General features: G+C 37.0%; 1 protein-coding gene across 4 annotated transcripts in view; it reads right to left on the bottom strand.

Moving 5' to 3' along the window:
• LOC124556350 (sulfate transporter-like) overlaps positions 1–22,116 on the bottom strand; it is a 493,546-nt gene that overhangs the window by 23,422 nt on the left and 448,008 nt on the right. For all 4 annotated transcript variants that reach the window (XM_047130318.1, XM_047130320.1, XM_047130317.1 and 1 more), the window contains exons 7-11: positions 20,117–20,221; positions 18,700–18,833; positions 5,330–5,492; positions 1,031–1,207; positions 250–522 (exon numbers count right to left, since the gene is read on the bottom strand). In XM_047130318.1, coding sequence (XP_046986274.1) covers positions 250–522; positions 1,031–1,207; positions 5,330–5,492; positions 18,700–18,833; positions 20,117–20,221 — 852 coding nt within the window. The remainder of the gene's footprint in view (positions 1–249; positions 523–1,030; positions 1,208–5,329; positions 5,493–18,699; positions 18,834–20,116; positions 20,222–22,116) is intronic.

The following is a 22,116-nucleotide window of genomic DNA, read 5'->3' as shown; positions in this document are numbered from 1 at the left end:
ACACAGATACAATGACACACTTAATGCAAGAAACTGTCTGAGTTTTGTGGCTATTTCAGACAAAAAAAAACTTGTACCCTGATGATTTTCTGAAATGAATAGTTTCTTCTATATTTCAGAGGCATATAACTTAACCTTCAGTAGTAGGTAAAGCACCTTAATTACCTGAACTATGTTTGATTGTTCACTGTTCATAATAAATAATGAAAGTTTTATAATCTGAAAGGAAATAAAGAAATAACAACTTACAGCTTGGTAACGGCTGAGATCCAGATATATGTGAGTGTTTGGAACATGGCCCATTAGGTATACTTTTGGCCTTTGTCCCATAATCAGAACACAAAGAAGTGCGAGGGCTATTCCAATTGCTAAGCCATAATCAATGTCAATAAACACAACTGCCAAAAAGGTGACAATCCATATAAGACCTTCCTTGCGTGATTCATGCCAAATCTTTGGCACTTCTTTGATTTGCATAAACATCCCCTTAAGAGCAACAACAACTATTGAAGCTAGAACACACTGTAAACATAAAAGAGAGAGTACAATTTAGAACAAACTTTTTGCTTAAATTTCTGTTTAAAATCTAGTTTTTGAACTTGATTTCAGATATTCATATCATCATTGCCATATCTATTATTTGAACAGAATGACAAGTATATTTCTCTACTACTTATGTCAAGTAACAACATCAGTCAAACACTTATATTCTGAATCAGTATGACCAAACATTAACGAAATTTTGCATAGATTATTTCTTGTCTGCCAGAGTCTTATGTCCATCAGTTTCTATTTTCATTACCTTTGAAGGACTATTTTTGGAGAGCAGTATTACTGTTTATCACAGAAGTAAATAATGTTTCTAAAAAAAGGCTAACAAGCACATAAAAATATCAAGTAACCATAGTGGGCAATGGTAGCTGCACAAATTAAAATCACTAGGAAATATAAAGAGCTTTGGAGATCTAATTACATGGTTCTTTAATGAGATAATATAAATTAAAAATCAGTTTCAGCTACAGATACTCACATTTGGCAGTGGTTCAAAGAAAGGTCCAATGACAAGAAGCACTAAAGTCAGCAAGAGACATGAAACAACACTTGCCAGCTGAGTTCTTCCTCCTACAGTTTGCTGTATTAAACTTCGAGATAATGATGCAGCAAATGGCACACAAGAAAAAAAGGACCCAAAGATGTTAGCAGTTCCCTGGAAAACAATTCTTAATTAAAAATTTGAACTATTTCAGCCAAGTGTTAATACAGTACAAGATAAAAATTCGATTAACACATACACAGTGGTTTTATGAAGGAAGTATCAATGTACATAAATTTAAATATATTAGGATGGTAAAATACAGAAGCCTTCATACTTCACCTAAAAGATACAGCGGTTACATATGGTAGAGATGAAACCAGAACTATCCATAAAACAAACACATTGAATTCCCTTCCCAACCCCCCCCCCCCCCACCCCCACCCCCCTCACTGCACTAAACTGTATCCCAGGCTAAATTTCTCAAAAATGTCTTTTCTTATTTTCATAAGAACTAATTTGGTTCATGTAACTTAGTTCAGCAGGTAACAACAGAATACTAATTACATCTAGCTACATAACCAAGCAAAAAGTAACTCCTGTGCTAACACTGAAGTAAACACAAGTAATTATCAGAAAACACAAGTACTAGTACTTACTTAGATTTTCATAAAGTTACTGTCAGTTTCACCAGAGAAATATGAGGAGCTTACTGTTAGAGTTTACAGGGGTAGATTTATGAATCTGGTAAAAAATAAATAAATAATAAATATTATTATTATTATTATTTGCAGAATGAAAACAAAAACAAAAGCTAATATTTAAACAATCATTTTCCTCTGTGTGGGCCCCACAGCCACAATAAATTTTAAGAATGATATTTTTTCACCAGACTGTGTATATTTTTTATAATTTTTATTATTAAATTATTTTTCACACTACTAGTTTCACAAAGCTATATGGCTCGCCTGGGCCTGTCAACACCGACATTGGACTGTTGATGACTGGAAACATGTTGCCTGGTCAGACGAGCCTTGTTTCAAATTGTTTCGAGTGGATGGATGTGTACAGGTATGGAGACAACCTCATTAATCCATAGACACTGCACATCAGCAGGGGACTGTTCAAGCTGGTGAAGGCTCTGTTATGGTGTGGGGCATGTGCAGTTGAAGTGATATGGGACCCCTGATACGTTTAGATATGACACTGACAGGTGACACGTATGTAAGCCCCCTGCCTGATCACCTGCATCCATTCATGTCCATTGTGCATCTGATGGACTTGGGCAATTCCAGTGTTGGGTCTCACTCGTCTCGTATACGGTACACAAGGGATGCTACATTCTTGGAATGCTATACAACAATTCAAAGAAATAACATTAGTAGTTTTATTTCTATAAAGCAGATTGACAATACTTAACATGAACGTACAAAGGTGTTGCAAGCAATGGGCGATGGGCAACATGCAACATAAATCTGAGTCCTGGCTATACACAATGTTCAAACAAGCAATGGATATGGATCACTAAAATCTGATATCGTAGCACTCTCTGCTACGCCATGCTAATACTGTCCACTAATGTCCATATACTGAGCTGATCTGAGTGGCCGACGCTGGCAGGAGCAGTGCTTATATTGACTTCTTGCAGGTGTCACTCCTGTCATGGTGCAGTCCTAATCAGCGCACCATTGGCCGATGTTTCATCGCCTTCTCTGGTCTAGTGTTCTTCGTCTTTGTTCTGGCACTTGTGGTTATGCCAGCAGGACAATGTGACACCCCACAAATCCAGAATTGCTATAGAGTGGCTCATTCTCTCATATGCTCCAACTGTACATAACAGTCATTTACAGCATACATAACCTCTTCATTCTATGAAAATAGTCACACAAAACCAAATCTGGGAAACTGGGTGGGTGAGAAACTATTTTCAGATTCAGTTCACATACATTTACCTTTGCAATGCATGATGTGAGACAGCATCCTGCAACATGGCTACTTTTTAAAGTGCTCATCTTTATCATCTGTTCTAGTTAAATACGTAAATGGCTCAGACACACTCAGTAATAAATGCCAGTAACTACTATATCCACTTACAAATAGCCAATCATTCTAACATGCAATCTTGTCTCAAAGAATACAAAAGCATATATTTGTTTTGCTTGTTTACAGGAAGTTACCAGAAATCCTTTGGATTTTACTTATACTTTTCTAAATACTATCTTCTAATGTCCTCCCCTTCCATCAGTTTTTTTCTGATGTAAACAGTGACTATCATGCAGTCATCCTACTCATGTGCAGAATTTTTACTCAGAATATTATAATGGCAATCAAAAGGTTTCCATTCAAAGTCTGTACAGTCCAGAATCAGTACGTCAATCAGGCAAAATCACCATAAGTGTTGAGGCAATCATTCCACCAATACACCAAGGTGAAGATACCTGTTTGGAAAAATCACTGTGTCCTGCTGTGTCAAGTAGTCCATAACTGCCTGCTGCACAGTCTTGTCTAAGAGGAATCACTGAACCTTCAAGGTCTTTTTTAAGGGACCAAAGGTATGGTAATCATGATAATCACAAGGGAAGAGATCAGGACCACAAGGTGAGTGCTCGAGTGTCTCCCACTCAAATTGTAAAGGATGAGGCTGACCTCCCAGATCAACCAGCATCTTGTGTCTAACCACAACCAGTACAAAACCTGATACACCATTCCACAATGGTTGCTTTCAAAAGACATGCTCCCCCATACACATTCTTCATTCTCTGATGGATGTCTACCAGTCTTTGTCCTTCAGTGGCCAAGAAAAGAATAACAGTGTGTTGCTCTCGTTTGGATGCATTTGGTAACAATGTCTCCATAATTCACATTTCTGCATTTACTGCATGTGTGTCAAAAAGACACAAAGCCACACTAACCCCTTGGCTAGAGTTTCACTACACTGGATACATGCTGCAGCAGTGCCCTCAAACAGAAACTTTTTGATCACTCCTAATATTTTCCCCCTCTATGTAATAAATATACCATCTCAACACTCTCTTACACCTTAATGTGAACACCGTCTTTTGCAATATTATTAATTGTAAGAGATACTTCTTGATAAGAAAGCCTCACCCCAGCATTCAGAGAGTCAGATTCACAGTCTCATAAGAAAATTTAAATTTATTTCTATTATAATTATTGGTCTTAATTTCTCTCAGCACAATACATACCTAAATAACAATCCACTATTTTAAATAAATATGTTTTATAACTGCAGAATACTTGTCCTTATGTATTTCTACAAAATGTGTGGCACTGATCAGTTAAGATGGCTGAAAAGGTGCATGTGGCACCTATTTTAAAGATTGAACAAAACAGTTACATGTCTTACCAACAGTGTTGCCACACAACATAATCACACACTATTTTCTAAGAACTTGTACATAAAATCTATCTTCATGCAAGCGTGATGATAAAGCTTGTTAAATCTAGATATTGAGTGTACATTTTTATTAATTATGTATAAAGGTATGGTAATGATGACCACGGTTTTGGGTTGCTCAATGAATAGTCTTTGACACAAATTTGTTGTAGAACTATTATAATACCACTTCATTTTATATTCTACATGATAATATGGCACTAATTTCCTGGAACAAATGGGGTGCTATGACAAAAAAGAAGGCAAAGGTATGAAGCAACAAACTACTATTGAGGGGAAATAAAGACCTGAGGGAAATAGTGATAATGACAGTAATGGAAAACAGACAAAAGAAAAAGCGACTGTACTGATAGAGGCTGAGAGAACATTGAAGAAATATTTTCAGAGTATCTTAAGGCATAGAAAAGGACAGTATGGGGAATATAGAGGAATTTTTTTAGTAATATAAGTACCATCAATGGTATACTAGCACACAGTTGTACACGTAACAAGATGATCAAAAATTCAAGACAATAAAAAATGAAACTACTGGTCTAAATATTCACCAGTTTTAAATATTAAGACTTAATGTTGAAAACTAATGATTGCACACAGCTGTATTACTCCAAAATTTATCACACAATAGTTTCAGTCATCAACAGATGATCTTCTGGTCTGTTAATGTCTGAAACAGTTTGTGTTATAAATTTTGGAGTAATATAGCTGAGGAAAATTATGAGTATTTAGTATTTCCTAAAAACCTGTAAGTCATTGTCTCCTTAAAATAACTAAGACTTCCAAATGAGTCTGCACTGCTTGACAAGAATTTCTGTACAAATTGATGTGTATATGCTTTAAACATTGTTTTCAGTAAAATATTCAGTTACAGTCATACTTACTGATGCAAGCAGTTCCTGGTTGGCATTAATACTGTATTTCAGCTTCCTAGCAAATATGGAAGCCATTGACATATTAACAGAGAATGCAACGATGGAAATAGTAAATCCATCAGTCAGCACTTTTGGAAGAAGTTCCAGTGGTGGAGGTGAAAAAGGTGGAAATCTACAAACAAAATAAAGAATAACGTTGTATCTTTTATTTCAATGAAATTAGATCCTATGTGTGTGTTAGATTAGATTAGATTTACTTTCATTCCAATTGATCCGTAGTGAGGAGGTCCTCCAGGATGTGGAACATGTCAGAAAAACAACAATACATGACAAATATTTAAACTAAAACAAATAAGCTAATGTACCATTCCACAGGTCCCAAGTGGAATGATCGTCATTTTTTAATGAACACTAAGAGTCATTTTACAAATACTATTGCACTGAATTTAAAATAAAAAAGTTTTATATTTATTTATAAGGTAAGAAACATGTAATACAACTACTGTAATACTTATTTACAATGAACACATTACTGCACTGAAATGGTGCAGAAGTTAGATTATACTTACACACACACACACACACACACACACACCACACACACACACACACAAATTTTCAGTGAACACATTACTGCACTGAAATTGTGCAGAAGTTATGTTGTACTTATATACAAATCAGTTGGTTTTCCTCAGAAATTCATCAATGGAGTAGAAGGAGTTGGCCACCAATAAATCCTTTAGGCTTCTCTTAAACTGAATTTCATTGGTTGTTAAGCTTTTTATGGCTGCTGGCAAGTTATTGAAAATGTGTGTTCCTGAATAATGCACACCTTTTTGTACAAGACTAAGTGACTTTAAATCCTTGTGAAGATTATTCTTATTTCTAGTATTGATTCCATGAATTGAGCTGTTGGTTTGAAAAAGTGATATATTTTTAATGACAAATTTCATTAAGGAATAAATATATTGGGAAGCTGTAGTTAGTATCCCTAGTTCCCTAAACAGGCTTCTGCAGGATGTTCTTGAGTTCACACCACATATAATTCTTACTGCACGTTTTTGTGCCCGGAAAACTTTAGCTTGGCTTGATGAATTACCCCAGAAAATAATCCCATATGACATTATGGAATGAAAGTAAGCATAGTATGCCAGCTTTTTCATTTTTATATCCCCTATGTCTGACAAAATTCGCATTGCAAACAGAGATTTGTTAAGACGCTTCAGCAGTTCTGTGGTGTGCTCCTCCCAGTTGAATTTATTATCAAGCTGTAATCCCAAGAATTTAACACCGTCCACTTCTTCTATCTTCTTGTCATCATATTTTAGACATATACTCTTGGGACACCCCTTACAAGTTCTGAACTGCATGTAGTGTGTTTTTTCAAAGTTTAGTGACAAAGAATTGGCTAGGAACCAGTGATTAATGTCTACAAATATTTTATTGGCTGATCTTTCTAAGACTACACTTGATTTGCTATTTATTGCAATGTTTGTATCATCAGCAAACAAAACAAACTTGGCATCTGGTAATGTTACTGATGAAAGGTCATTGATATACACAAGAAAAAGTAAGGGCCCCAAAATGGAACCTTGTGGGACCCCACATGTAATTAGTTCCCAGTTGGATGATGCCTGATAGCTTGATACATGTCTCTTTCCTAATAACACCCTTTGTTTCCTGCCAGAGATATAAGATTTGAACCATTTTGCAGCATTTCCTGTTACACTATAATATTCTAGTTTACTTAAAAGGATATTGTGATTTACACAGTCAAATGCCTTTGACAGATCACAAAATATACCAGTTGCCTGCAATTTTTTGTCTAATGAATTAAGTACATTTTCACTGTAAGTGTAGATAGCCTTCTCAATATCAGAACCTTTTAGAAATCCAAACTGTGACTTTGACAGTATGTTATTTGAGATAAGATGGTTATAAAGACGACTGTACATTACTTTTTCGAAAATTTTTGAGAATGCTGGCAACAGTGAAATTGGACGGAAATTTGATGCTATTTCTTTATCTCCCTTCTTAAACAGTGGCTTAACTTCAGCATATTTCAGCCATTCGGGAAATATTCCACTGATAAACGACTGGTTACACAGATAGCTTAATATGTTACTTAGCTCAGAATCACATTCTTTAATTAACTTTGTTGATATTTCATCATACCCACTAGATGTTTTTGATTTTAAAGATTTTATGATGGACATTATTTCTGTTGGGGTAGTGAGGGTCAAATTCATATTATGGAAGTTACTTGAAATGTCTGGTCTAAGGTAATCCATAGCAGCATCTACCGAACCTGACAACCCCATCTTTTCAGTAACAGTTATAAAATGTTTGTTAAAAAGTTCTGCAACACTATACACATCTGTCACCAATGCATCATTTACTCTTAATGCTATTTGTTCCTCTTCATGTCTGGTTCTACCGGTCTCCTCCTTCACTATATCCCATATTGTCTTTATTTTGTTATCTGATATGACTATCTTTTCCTTGTAATATATTTGCTTTGACATCCGTATTACAGTCTTTAATATTTTGCAGTATTTCTTATAATGTGCTATAGCATCAACATTGGAAATGTTTCGGATTGACAGATACAGTTTTCTTTTTGTTTTACAAGATACCCCTATTCCTCGAGTAATCCATGGCTTCTTTGTAGACTTTGCTCTAACCTTGGTAAGTTTTGGGGGAAAGCAGTGTTCAAATAAGGTAAGCACTTTATTAGCAAAAATGTTATATTTATATATATGTGTGTGTGTGTGTGTGTGTGTGTGTGTGTGTGTGTGTGTAAGAGTGAAATACTATTTTTAGAAGTAAAACACTTATAAGAACTGTCCCACTTGCACCATGTACTTCAGTACAAAGATAATACATCAGATCACTTGGCTGTATCTACATAGGAGAGTCAATCAGGGAGTAATGCCACCCATATTTTTATTTTATTTTACAAGAAAAGTAAATGCCACATACATTGGATAACAACTACAATATTCACTTTTCCATATAATCACCAACAATAGATGTTCAGAGACAGGCTGAAAATGATATTCACATTGATAAAACAGACAGCCAGAAAGCAAATTTTAATGTACACAATTCATGCAGACAGCCTCTGATTGAAACTAGAGATACTCAAAAATTGGCACAAAAATTAGATTCATTCAGTTGTAATTCAGCCAGTGCACAAAATCAGTTATCATTATTGCATCAGAATATCCGAGGACTAAGGGGTAAACTTAATGAGTTGCTTATTTGTGTTAAAGAATTAGACTTGAGCAAACCAATTGATATAGTCTGCCTTTCTGAACACCATGTGACCACTGGTATAGATATGTTAAATGTTACAGAATTCAAGTTAGCTTTTTACTTCTGTAGAGAAAATATGGAGAAAGGAGGAGTTGACACATTTGTCAGAAACTGTTTTGATTTCAAGAATATTGATATTAATAAATTTTACTCAGAGCAGCACATTGAAGCTTGTGTAACAGTAGTAGTATTTCATAAGTCCTTTATAATAGTAAGTATAAACAGATCACCTTCAGGAAATTTTAACCTCTTCATAAAAAATCTGGAAGCTCTGTTGCCCCATCTCATAGTATAAAAAAAAAAAAAAAAAAAAAAAAAAAAAAAGGAAATAGTCATAGGTGGTGATTATCATTCAATTTAGTTCCTACTGTGAACTTTGCTACTAGGATATGTAAATGCTCTGAGACTTCTATTGATAATATTTTTGTAGACAAACCTAGGGACAAAAGCTATGTCACAGAACCAATAGCAAATGAGCTCTCTGATCATGAGATGCTTGTGTTAAAGGTTGAAACTTGTCAGCATAAAAATAATCTATTAAATCTGAGTACAAAAGTGTAATAAATACATCAAAAATTGAGAAATTCAGGAAATTGCTCAAAGACATGAACTGGATAGATGTGTACAATACTTCTAACTCAAATGGAAAATACAAAGCATTCATTAATAAAGTTACCTCCACTTTTGAAATTTGTTTTCCCCTAAAGGTAACTCAAATCACAGAGAAGTCAAAAAATAAACCATGGATTACACAATGAATAATTACACTGTATCTACCATCTAGGAACAGCTCCAATGTTAGAATTTTAATGCATTACAAAGAATGCAGCACAATATTGAAGCAAGTAATCCAGAAACTGAAGCAGCTTTATTATGAGAAACAGATAATTACATCAGGCAACAAAATAAAAACTGTATGGGATGTCGTGAAGACAAAGACAGGTGGGGCCAAAAAGGAAGAGGACCAGATAGCTCTAAAAATAAATGAGACTTTGGTAAGAAGTGCATGTAGTGTTGCAAACCTCTTAAACAAGTACTTTATTTCTGTAACTGACAGCTTGGGGTTATCAGGTTTGGTGAACAATGCAATGGAGTATCTGAGACCAGTCTTTTAAAAATATCTTCAGTAAAATGGAAATGACACTCACGTCTGCCAGAGAAGCAGCATCCATCATAAAATCCTTAAAATCCAAGTATTCCAGTGGGTATAACAACATATCAACAAAGTTACTCAAAGAGTGTTCATGTGAGTCGAGTTCTGTCTTAAGTTATTTGTGTAATCAGTCTCTTATCAGTGGAACATTTCCAGACTGGCTAAAATATGATGAAGTTAGGACTCTATATAAGAAGGGGGATAAAGTGATACCATCAAACTATTGACCAATTTCACTTTTGCCAGTTAAATAATAAATAAGAGGCTCCTGGCAGTTTCTGTGACCTATCAAAAGCCTTTGACTGTGAAAACCACAGCATTCTGTTACGTAAATTAGAATATTACGGTGTCACTGGCAATGCTGCGAAATGACAAAGGGTGTCATTGCAAAATACCTGTGCAGTTAGCAGTCAGTCTTTATCTGATTGGGAATTAATTAAATGTGGTGTTCCTCAAGTTTCCATCTTGGGTCCATTGCTTTTTCTTGTGTACATTTTTGACTTCTCATCTATTACACAGCCAGATGTTAAGTTTGTTTTGTTTGCCAATGATACAAACATTGGAGTAAGTTGCATGTCAAGTACACACATAGAAGAAATAGCTGCTAAGCAAATTTTCACTGTCATTAATAAATGGTTTAAAGCTAATTCACTGTCATTAAACTTTGAAAATACCCACTATATGCAGTTTAGAACCTGTAAGAGAATTCCTTCTAGCATGTGTATAACATCTGAAGACATGCAGATCGAAGAGATTGACAGTGTTAAATTTCTGGGATTACAACTTGATAATAAATTCAGTTGGGAAGGGGATACCACAGAATTGCTTAAGCACCTAAACAAGTCTGTATTTGCAGTGAGAATGATGTCAGATGTAGGAGACACAAATATAAAAAAAAACTGCATACTTTGCTTACTTTCATTCTATTGTCATATGGGATCATATTCTGGGGCAACTCACCAAACTGTGCAAAATTTTTTAGGGCGCAAAAGCATGTGATAAGAATCATTTGTGGTGTAAATACAAGAAAATCATGTAGAAACCTGTTCAAGAAACTTTGTTTTCTAACCACTGCTTCTCAGTATATTTATTCCTTAATGAAATTTGTTGCAAGTAATACATTTCTATTTCCAACCAATAGCTCAATACATTGTATCAATACTAGAAATAAGAACGATCTACATAAAGACCTAAAATCACTTACCTTGGTCCAAAAAGGGGTCCAATATTCAGGAACAGACATTTTCAATAAATTGCCAGCAACCATTAAAAACTTGGTTTCAGATAAAGCACAGTTTAAACAGAGTTTGAAAGACTTTTTGATAGGCAACTCTTTCTACTCTATAGATGAATATCTTAACAGAGACTGTTAACCCTGCTTAAGTCAAAATGTCTGTTAGATTTCAGTTTTGACAGCACATGGTCACAATAGTCAAGATTAGGTATTTCGTGTATGATAAATTTATTAATAGTGCATAATAATGTTTCATTCTGACAGCGCGTTAATTCTGTAAATATTAGCTGTTCCAGTTTACCGCATTATATTCACCTATTTCAACAATCTCCTGACAAATGATCAGGGTAATAAGTATTATATTCAAATGTTTTACGTTTTATGTTATACTTTCTGACATGTTCCACACCCACGAGAATCATTTCATTTTTTGGGTCTATGGAACGAAAACTGAATCTAATCTAATCTAATCTAATCTCTTTGTCCACAGTTTTTTCACTTTCTAACAAGAGCATTTATACGTGCGGACTAAAAACTATGGCCCTGCTCCCTCAGCCACTGGCACAAAGAATTTTTCAGGGTCTCCATGTCTTCAAAGAGATGCCTCCAATTAACTACTCTGAATGGGCTGAACAGAGGAAAGTCTAATGGTGCATGGTCTCTCTATTTTGATCAGTCAAAATTTTCATTACCTAGCATGCACAAACCATCTTGTATCTCAGTTTTTGAATAATAACCATAAAAATTGCCTTTCACAATGGGTAACGGATAACACAGTTCACCTGTTATTACCCAGCAGTCATCGTGGATGATTTGGTCAACATGCTGGATGTTGTGTGAATTCACTGCCTTCACTTGCTGGCTATATGGCATTGCATCATCTAACTTATCACATTGCATCAACTAACTGTGTGAGACATGGCAGTGGTATAGGAGTCAATTGTCCATGCTCACTGTACTCCACATTCACAACCAGGTAAAGTAAAATAATTAAAGACAACATGAGCAAGTAATAGCATATCTAGATACACAGAGAATTTTATTATAATGACGGTGGTGAAAACCGCAACATGGTCCAAGTAGTGGCTCACGAGATATTTAAGTTTTAACCCAGCTCATCAATCTTAATTCACAAGTGGCCAAAGTGAGCATGCTCCACAAGTGCTGCAGTGTGGGCAGTGTTACTGGGGCATGGGTGCAGCGACTGCTAATGTAAAGTTTTGAAGGCTGATGGATGGAAACGAAATGTGTCCTACACCAAAAATACTGCATAGTTTGTAGCAGTGGACATCCTTTCTTCCTGAACAGTTGCACAAGTTGAGAGTGGCATAAAAAGACAGTAACAAAGTAGGGTCTAATAATGTTACAGATTATAATAGGACAGAGACAAAATTCTAGCAGATATCATTCTGCAAGTGTGTCACTTGGAGGTGTCGATGTAAAGTATTGTAACATCAAAATTATTAAATGTAGTAGTGTCACACCATTTTTGTCCTGGTGGGACAGAAGACAGGACGACATGCCATCATTCCAGGAGAATGCAGCTGGAGTCTGAAGCAACTGGACATGTAGTGAGGTAGCTCAGCAGGTATGGCAAAATAAGCCTTGTCTTTGCACATATTACATAAATAATGTTGTCCAAAGGCAAGTTGCAAAGGAAGTAAATTTATTTGGTGATTATATGTGTTTTTGGCTTGGCGACAGACAGAGACTTAGACAAAGTCAGATAATGTGTAGAGCTTTTGCCAGTCGAGACACCATTGCTACAATGCATGTAAGTTGGTTGTCTTTACTGTTCTGCTGTGTGCTGCCTCAGTGTTGTGAAATTTATAATCACTGATGCAACACTGAGAGATTTCAGTTATTTTCTATTTTTCGTGAAAGCACCAGCATTTCCAAAAGTAACCTGGCAGTGTGTGGTGCAGAAACTCATGTGGCAGGTACAATTTCAAACACAGCAGAGTGGTGGAAGATTACTATTGTGCCTTGTGGTGCAAGTAACTTGTCTTGCATATCAGTAGTGTTGGAATCAAAGGCAAAAGTTATGTTCGCAAGTCCACTGTGAATCCTGATTGAAGCAACTGTTACTTTACGCCACTGCTGTAACTAAAGTACACATACAAAATTGGAAGACACTGGGCCTCAACAATGTATCAAGATTTTAGCAGATTTGTCTGCTATTTATTTACAAGAGTAACCACTTCCCCAGAGTATTATTTTTGTAGTACTTCCATACACATAATTCACAGGCTGGTGTGCAATGTGTGGTTAGCCATGATGTAAGACACCCAAGTTTGACAGGTTTGGATGGTGCATTTGGACTCCAGATACACAGAAACACAAAGGTAGATCTGCTTAGCACTTGATCCATGCAGCCCAGTTAGAGTACAACATCCTGAAACAGGCAGCTGACTTGTTCTATGTTGTTAGGTAGAGTTTGTACTCTCATTATTTCCTCTCATCACATACCAATGTGTTTTAATTTGGTATACAAAAAAGGTAACAAGACAAATTCACTTAAAATGCAAGAGGAAGGATTGAAATGATTATGTGTGTTTGCCCTTCAGCTTCTCTACTGCAATGATCCACTGTCTAACACTGCTCACATCCACTGTGACATTTCCATACACCTTCATCCTCTCATGAATGCGACAGAGTGTTTCACCTCCTGCAGTAAGGAATGCCATCACAGAATGCTGTTCTACATATACATCAATGACAGATTTTTTTTCTAAATTTACATAGTGCTGCCACCTCTTAATATAGGAGACTATTACTGGAGTGGGCTGTAGAAGTTGGTTCATGAAAGTGTGCCAAATTCATGATTACTACATATCAACTTAAAGAAGGAGAAAGAAAGATAAGCTGCATTACTTTATGACTGGTCCATGTATATGAACACAAATGCTTAGACAAAGACAGATTTTTAAAAAATTCACATCCATGCTCACTGTGAGGCTTGAATCTGGGACACTTCAGTTACTGGTAATCTGAAATACTGTGGAAAGCTGACTGCATGAAATGAAATGAGTAACAGGGCATCTTCTTGGTGCGAATACCAAATTATTATTTGCTAGTACCTAAAGATTCCATAACAGAGTTTCATTCATTTTTTACCCATTAGTCTCAGTTTCTGAGAGGTGAAACGAATATTGTTTGCACGGAATTGAGATATATACTCTCAAATAACTGTCAGGTTAACTATTGGCAATGTAATTTATGCCTGTTCATTCATTGCTATTTTTGCACATTTTGGCATTACTGTATTAACAGTGTCTAATTTTTAGTGCTCAATAGTCATGTAAAATCTAATAACTTTTTTGAGAGAAAATTTAAATACAGTTAGTCATGTGAGGCTTTTTGCGGATGATGCTGTGGTGTATCGAGAGGTTGTAACAATGGAAAATTGTACCGAAATGCAGGAGGATCTGCAGCGAATTGACGCATGGTGCAGGGAATGGCAATTGAATCTCAATGTAGACAAGTGTAATGTGCTGCAAATACACAGAAAGATAGATCCTTTATCATTTAGCTACAAAATAGCAGGTCAGCAAATGGAAGCAGTTAATACCATAAATTATCTGGGAGTACGCATGAGGAGTGATTTAAAATGGAATGATCATATAATGTTGATCGTCAGTAAAGCAGATGCCAGACTGAGATTCATTGGAAGAATCCTAAGGAAATGCAATCCGAAAACAAAGGAAGTAGGTTACAGTACGCTTGTTCGCCCACTGCTTGAATACTGCTCAGCAGTGTGGGATCCGTACCAGATAGGGTTGATAGAAGATATAGAGAAGATCCAACGGAGAGCAGCGCGCTTCGTTACAGGATCATTTAGTAATCGCGAAAGCGTTACGGAGATGATAGATAAACTCCAGTGGAAGACTCTGCAGGAGAGACGCTCAGTAGCTCGGTACGGGCTTTTGTCAAAGTTTCGAGAACATACCTTCACCGAAGAGTCAAGCAGTATATTGCTCCCTCCTACGTATATCTCGCAAAGAGACCATGAGGATAAAATCAGAGAGATTAGAGCCCACACAGAGGCATACTGACAATCCTTCTTTCCACGAACAATACGAGAATGGAATAGAAGGGAGAACCGATAGAGGTACTCAAGGTACCCTCCGCCACACACCGTCAGGTGGCTTGCGGAGTATGGATGTAGATGTAGATGTAGATGCAATGTTATATCTGTTACTAATGAAAGTTGGTGTTTACCTGGTGTATTCATTACTTGACACAAAAATGGATACAACCATGGAATTTCTAACAATGAACTTTCAGTTCTTAAGAAAAATATCTGAAAAATTATGTACAATAGATTTGTGGTTACAGTAAAGAATGGTATCAACTTTTCCACAACCCCTTGGAATACTCTACAAGAAAGCTGTTTACTCTCAATAATGATATTCAAAGTGAAGAAAACTATAGTTCTTGACTATTCCTTTGGTATACATCCTGAAGCCATTGTCCAGAACACACTATATTTTGGCAAACATACTTCTTACCATCTTCAGGTGCTGCTGATGACTGACTCATTTCTGGTGGGCACAGCTTTTATAGCCTCTTGCCATGCCCCCCCCCCCTCCCCCCTGTGGCCACGTACCTCACCAGCAGCATCTAGCTGGCCACAATTGGGCATGTACTTGGTGTAGTGATGGGGAAATTGTAATGTTGGGGTTCAACCCATTGTCCTCACTAGAGCTGCAGCCAGCATCAGACAAAAGTCTCTGCCAGCATAGTGACAATGCATTGCCACCTTCTTCTGTTGTTGTAACAGGAGGGGACTGCCACACAGATTGGCACTGTGCTTTGATTGTGTATAAGCCTGGGTCCCAGACTTTGCTTCATTGAAAGCTGTCTTTATTTATTAGTCTGTTATCTAGTAGGATCTCTTCAGCCTCTTTTAGAATGCAATTGTGGAAGGTGTTGGACTGTTGCAACAATGTGATGCCATTGTAATTCATGACATGTCATTGGGAGATACAGTGCTATGGCAAAGTGAACTTTGTTGTCTGTTCATTGTGTGCATGGTGTTTATGCTCAGCTCCTGTCTCCTGTACTATCCGGACTACATGCATTTTCCCACATAGTCAGGGGATGCAGTAGACTTCTGATTTTTTGAGTAATAGATCATCCCTGACTTATCCCAACAAGGCTTTCATCCTGGCTGGTGGGTGGAACACATTGTGTTTCCCAGGTATTCTTCCAATTTTTGCTGTTGTGTCCTGATGTATGGAATAATTGCCATCACAACAGACTAAGTTATGGTCTCAGCTTCTTTGGTTTTAATGCACACTGTATCTGGCAGTTTCTGTAACCATTCATGCGTAACACAGCATGTAAGTGCTGCAATTCAGCTACTAGACTGTCACAGTCCCATATTTCACATTGGTGTGCTTAGGACACCATCTCATTGTGAAGGGGTATGGCAGCTGGGGGCATGCAAGTACAAAGCTGTATGTCTCAGCTTATGGTAGGTGCTGTGTCCTAGTGTGCCATGTGGTCTTCAACTGATCAGCACATCCAAAAATGGAAATTGATTGCTTTCTTCTGTCTCCATCATGAATTTTATGTTGTGGTACAGCGAATTCATATGTTGCAGGATGTCTTGTAGGTGATGCTTCTATGGCCAGATTACAAATGCATCATCTATATATGGGAAATATGAGACAGCTTGTTGCCTGTTGACTCCAAGGCTGCTACTTCAAAAACATCCATAAACTTATTGGTCACCAGTGATGATAGCAGGCTACTCCATCTGTTTGTTCACAGTGATTCTCCTCGAATAAAAATTAGGTTGATGTCGGCATGGCTTCAAACAATTTCATTAGCACTGACCCAAACTTTTCTCCTGTGAGTCTTAGGTACCCTTGTAGAGACAGAAAGCACATCGAAGCTCACCATGAGGTTTTCTTGGTCCAGTCAGAAGTTCTGAAGAGGCTGGATGAAATGTTCTGAATCCAATATGTGGTGTTGGTATTTGCCCACAAAATGGGCTGAGCATAACTGTCAGGTGTTTTGCTAATTCATATATTGTTGTGCCAATGTTGCTAACAATTGGATTGAGTGGCATTCCTTTCTCATGGACTTTATGCAGTCCATAAAGTCTAGGTGTTCCAGCTGCTCATGCACAAAATTTCTTCACCATCTTCTTATCTGAGAATGTTTGTCAGAGAAGTTTGATGGTCGTCACTCAGCTGGGAGAATAATCTTCAATCCTCCTGTAAGCGTTGTCCTCTAATAGGTTGTATATTTTTAGCTAGTATACTTGACATTGTAGGAGGACCATACAATTCCTTTTGTCTGCTGAGAGGATGACTATCTCACAATCTTCTCGGAGCAGCTTAAGTGCTTTCCTCTCTTCCTTTGAGATATTTGGCTTTAGTGGAACAGTTCTGGTGAGTATACAGCAAGTTACATGTCATATTTCCTCGGCAGATCATTGTGGAAGTGCAAGAATGACTTGTTCTACTGTACTGTGTTCCACTATTGATAGGGTCGCCAGTGTCAGTGCAAAATTTGGCCCCTTTCTTAGTACAGAAAAGTTGTCATCACCAGTTTTTTTTTTCTGGACAGTTGATGACTGCTCTTAGGATTTTCTTAGCTGAAAAGCATCTGTATTTAGCAGGTTGTCTACAGGTGGCTGACTGCCATGCCCTGTTAGCTTGAGACCAGCTAACTGCATCTATCCACTCCCATGAAGCACAGGAGAGCAACTGCAGGTGAAGCAAGAACACTTCTCAAGGTCTTGTCAAGTCTGTGTCAAGTGTACTGGACCCTCTTCCTGATCAGGACCAGTGTGGCTCTTTTGGTGATCTGGTTGCCACCTTCTTCTGTTGTTGTAACAGGAGGGGACTGCCACACAGATTGGTATGGTTTGGTGCTCTCAGCAACTCAGCAGGGGAACAAGGGAGAGTAAAAGGCACTCCTCCCTGTCCCACAGCTTATCAAGCTTCTTAATTTTGCTGTGCATCTCCTCCCTGTAGAGGTACTTGATGCGTGATTTTAGGTTATCCTGGTGTAAGAAGATTTTTAATATTTCTAAGGTATTCACTCAGGTGGCATCGACCAGAAGATATGAGATTTCAGCGAGCTGACTTCTTGCCCTCTTCAGCTGTTCCCACTGACTGACTGATTTCTGCTGGGCCTAGTGTTTACGTACACCCCCCCCCCCCTCCACCCCCCCTCCCCACACTCCCACACACACACATCACCCCTATTACAGTTGATTTTATAAAGAGATGATGATTTGCTTTTGACTGGGAGAGCATAAATACTGGTACACAAAGAGTATGTTGTTTAATTAGTGAAGTTAATATCTCCAGAAGAGCAAAATAAATGATTAGTATGTACAAGTTCAGCACTGATACTACATACAGGCAATTTTTTAATTCTTTTAAGCAACAACAGAGTGTGTAAAGCATAACAAAATGTGTTTCATTTTGTGTTTGATCCTTCTGTCAGTTATGATAATATAAATTAGCAGCTACATTCATTCAGTATAATACTCAATGTTCTTGCATGAGGCACATATAATACTTGATGTGTTAGACTCATTTCAAATGACTATATTTCTTTGATACATCCTTTGACTATTTAGTAACTTAGTGAGAGAGCTTTTAATATACCAAATTATATAATTATCTACCTAAATAGAAAGCACCTTACCCAGTGGGAATTTCACCGAGGACAGTAACAGAGAACTTTTCATTTAGATGCACATACATTGACACCAGTGTGCCTGTAATTATTACCAAAAGTTCTGTTGGTAAAGGGATTGGCAGCTTTTTCCCAATGCGTGGCTGAAATCACACAATAACAGTAAGTAAAAAATGTAAAACTTTTGAAGGAGTCTGAAAATTAAATGAAATACATACATAATTTGAAAAAAACTGGCACTGTCCCTTTGAATCATCAGTTTTGTGAATGGGTGGCTTGCAGAAAACCACTTACAAATTATATCGTACTTGAAGGAATATTAAATTTTTGGTGTTGTGGTATACTGCAAATGCAGTGAACTTGTTATTTTGTACAATTTCCATCTGTAAAATCACCCACCTTAATAAGAAGGCTTCCAAGAGTGTATGACTGCAGACATACTGTCTTGGGTACAGGTCACATTTCCATGTACACAACAAAACAGAGCTGGTAGAAATGTTAATGGTGTGTTAAACTGTGTAGAGGAGACAAGCTGTTTGTCAATGTTTTTAAATTTAATATAATTTGCTTCTGTGAACAAGTACAGCAACACAGAATCCTGATTGTATAATTTCACAGAAATTGATAACCACTCCATATTCAAAGACCACCAACTTCTTTTATAAATTTTGAGCAATGAATGCATCTGCTGAGATAACAAAATATGTAAGTAATTACGGAGACCCCTAATGCTCACTTAACATCAAGTTATGGCCTGCATATGCACACATACATGGCTCACATGCATTGCAACCTGAGCTATGAGTTTATCAGATAATGATTACAGTGGCAAAGTCACAGCCTTAAGATTTGTACAAAAGTTCTACCTTCTTTTTTTGGCACAATTACAGAAAGCAAAACAAACAAAAAATTGGTCAACACAGCATCATTAATGTAATGGAATAAAGTATCAAAATCTGTTTTGCATATAATTGTTCCATAACCTCAACTGCCATTATATTGAAATTACTTCCCCTGTCTACAGAGTATATTATTCAATAGTTTGCCAGCAGAATTAGACAATTCATTTAGTGAGGCACTACATGTAAGGCATATGCACTTCTGATGTTATATTACTGTATAAATACAAATAGTTAATGAAAGAGGATTCAACTATTGATTTGTATCGATTAAAATGACAAAATAGTGCATGTTTATAAAACTATTAAACTGAATCAAAATTATTTGCATTTATGACACTGGATGCAACTATTCATTTGTATTGATTAAAACAACAAAATAGTGCAAGCTGATAAAATTATTAAACTGAATCAAAATTATTTGTATTTATAACATAGTAATTGCACAATTCATGGAGGGGTTATTTATAGATGATAATGTTTACAGGAACAATTTTTGTATCCTTTATAGCTCAATATTCACTTACCTTAATCAATTCATTGTAAATACTTAGAAGTAATATGGCTATAGCTGAGATTCCCAATGATATCAAATTAGTTTTTGATATATTCTTGAAGAGATCAACGTATGTCTGCAATTAGAAGAAATTAAGGATTAAATTATTTCAGCACTAGCAGTTTTATAATATACAGCTGTACATACAACTCCATAATTTGAAAATTTTACAACTTGCTTGTCTGAGAGTAACAACAAGGTAATTTTTAAGTATGAAATACAACAGCAAGAACAACAACAACAAAAGGAGAAGATAAAGTGTGAGAGTGACACAATTGCTAATCAACAGTGCACCTTGTGCAGTCTATCTTTATAAAACTAAATTTGTTGATTATGGTTTCGGTTGGCATTTGCTGATGATTCACATGCATTTTTGTATCGATTGTGCTAATAAAGACACTTTTTGCTGCAAAATATTTGTGTATGCATTCTTGATGTAGAATGGGTGATTCTACATAAGCTGTGACCCTGGCACTAAAGTGGTGTGTTGGTGGGCACATTATTAATCTGTAATTCACTTCATTGAATACTTGCATATTGTCTGTGCATAACCTGTTGTGCACCAATGACAGTGTAATCCACAACATCAAGAATGAGACTGAGGTTCTACAACACCCTCACACATTAAAATTGTCATGGGGTTCTGCACCTCCCACCAATCCGAACCACAATATCACAGGATCACCCAACCCATGCCAGTCATACCATTGGATTCAGTGTCACCTCCACAGGACATCCCTTTCACACAACTGGATAGCAGGACAATGTGACAACAAACCAAATGTGAACATACCCCTGATTCAATCACCCATCCCAGCGTTGCTTCCACAAGCTACAAACTTTCTGCTCAAAAGCTCTCGCAGCCCACCCGCAGCACAATTACAAATTTGGGTGCTGCCATTCCTACCTGAACAGCTGGATATTTGGTTTGCTATTATGCAGAAAGTTTTCATGAAACAGCAAATATATGATGAATTTGAACAATTTGTTGGACATTATTTTACAGCCCCTCCACAGCAAATTTACAGCACCCTCATGATAGTATTGATCTCTCACTGCAAGAAACCAACAGATCAGTGACTAATGCAGCTTCTTTACTGTGAGTGATCTGACTTTCGGAGGCATTTATGCACTATGGTTGATTATGGCATTCTTTCTGGCACACTTCTGTAACACATTTGGCAGTAACAGTCACCTCTGTAGATGTGTTTAACCTTAATTGCACATAACCTTTACATGACTTGTTCCATGTGGTCAACTCAGCATATGCTCTCTTTGACTGTTGCACCATCATGGCCACCACCACAACCATCATTGTTCACCAAGAGTACCAAGTGTTGCCAGACCCAGCCAATGTACCATCACCAAGCTGCACAACCGTGACCAACCAATGACTGCCAAGCATCCCTGAGGATCCTAATCTCTCCATGCTGCTGTTGAGAAGATAGCAGATGTTGCGACTGCGGAAAATAGCAGCACTTGGCTCAGTTGCACAAACTAATTAACTATCACAACTCAGACATCACAAGCCATGTGTTCTCATCCAAATGCCTCTCACAATCCATTTTATGTGCTACAGATCATGGCAACTATAAGCAGTGCCTACCTTCAACGGCTGATGTTAAAAGGTACGAGCCATGTATGACGTGCAGATGATGCTGTTGTTTATCGACTAGCAAAGTCACCAGAAGATCAAAACAAATTGCAGAATGATTTAGAAAAGGTCTGTATGGTGTGAAAATGGGCAATTGACCCTAAAGAATGAAGAGTGTGAGATATTCCACATGAGTCCTAAAAGGAATCTGTTAAACTTTGGTTACATGATAAATCAGTCAAATCTAAAGGCCTTAAATTCAACTAAATACCTAGGAATTACAATTATGAACAACTTAAACTGGAAATAACACATAGAAAATATTGTGGGGAAGGCTAACCAAAGACTGGGTTTTATTGACAGGACACTTAGAAAAT

This window comes from Schistocerca americana, chromosome X (genome assembly GCF_021461395.2).
Source record: "Schistocerca americana isolate TAMUIC-IGC-003095 chromosome X, iqSchAmer2.1, whole genome shotgun sequence".
In the NCBI taxonomy this organism is placed as follows: Eukaryota; Metazoa; Arthropoda; class Insecta; order Orthoptera; family Acrididae; genus Schistocerca; species Schistocerca americana.
This window is presented reverse-complemented; position numbering and strand designations above follow the sequence as displayed.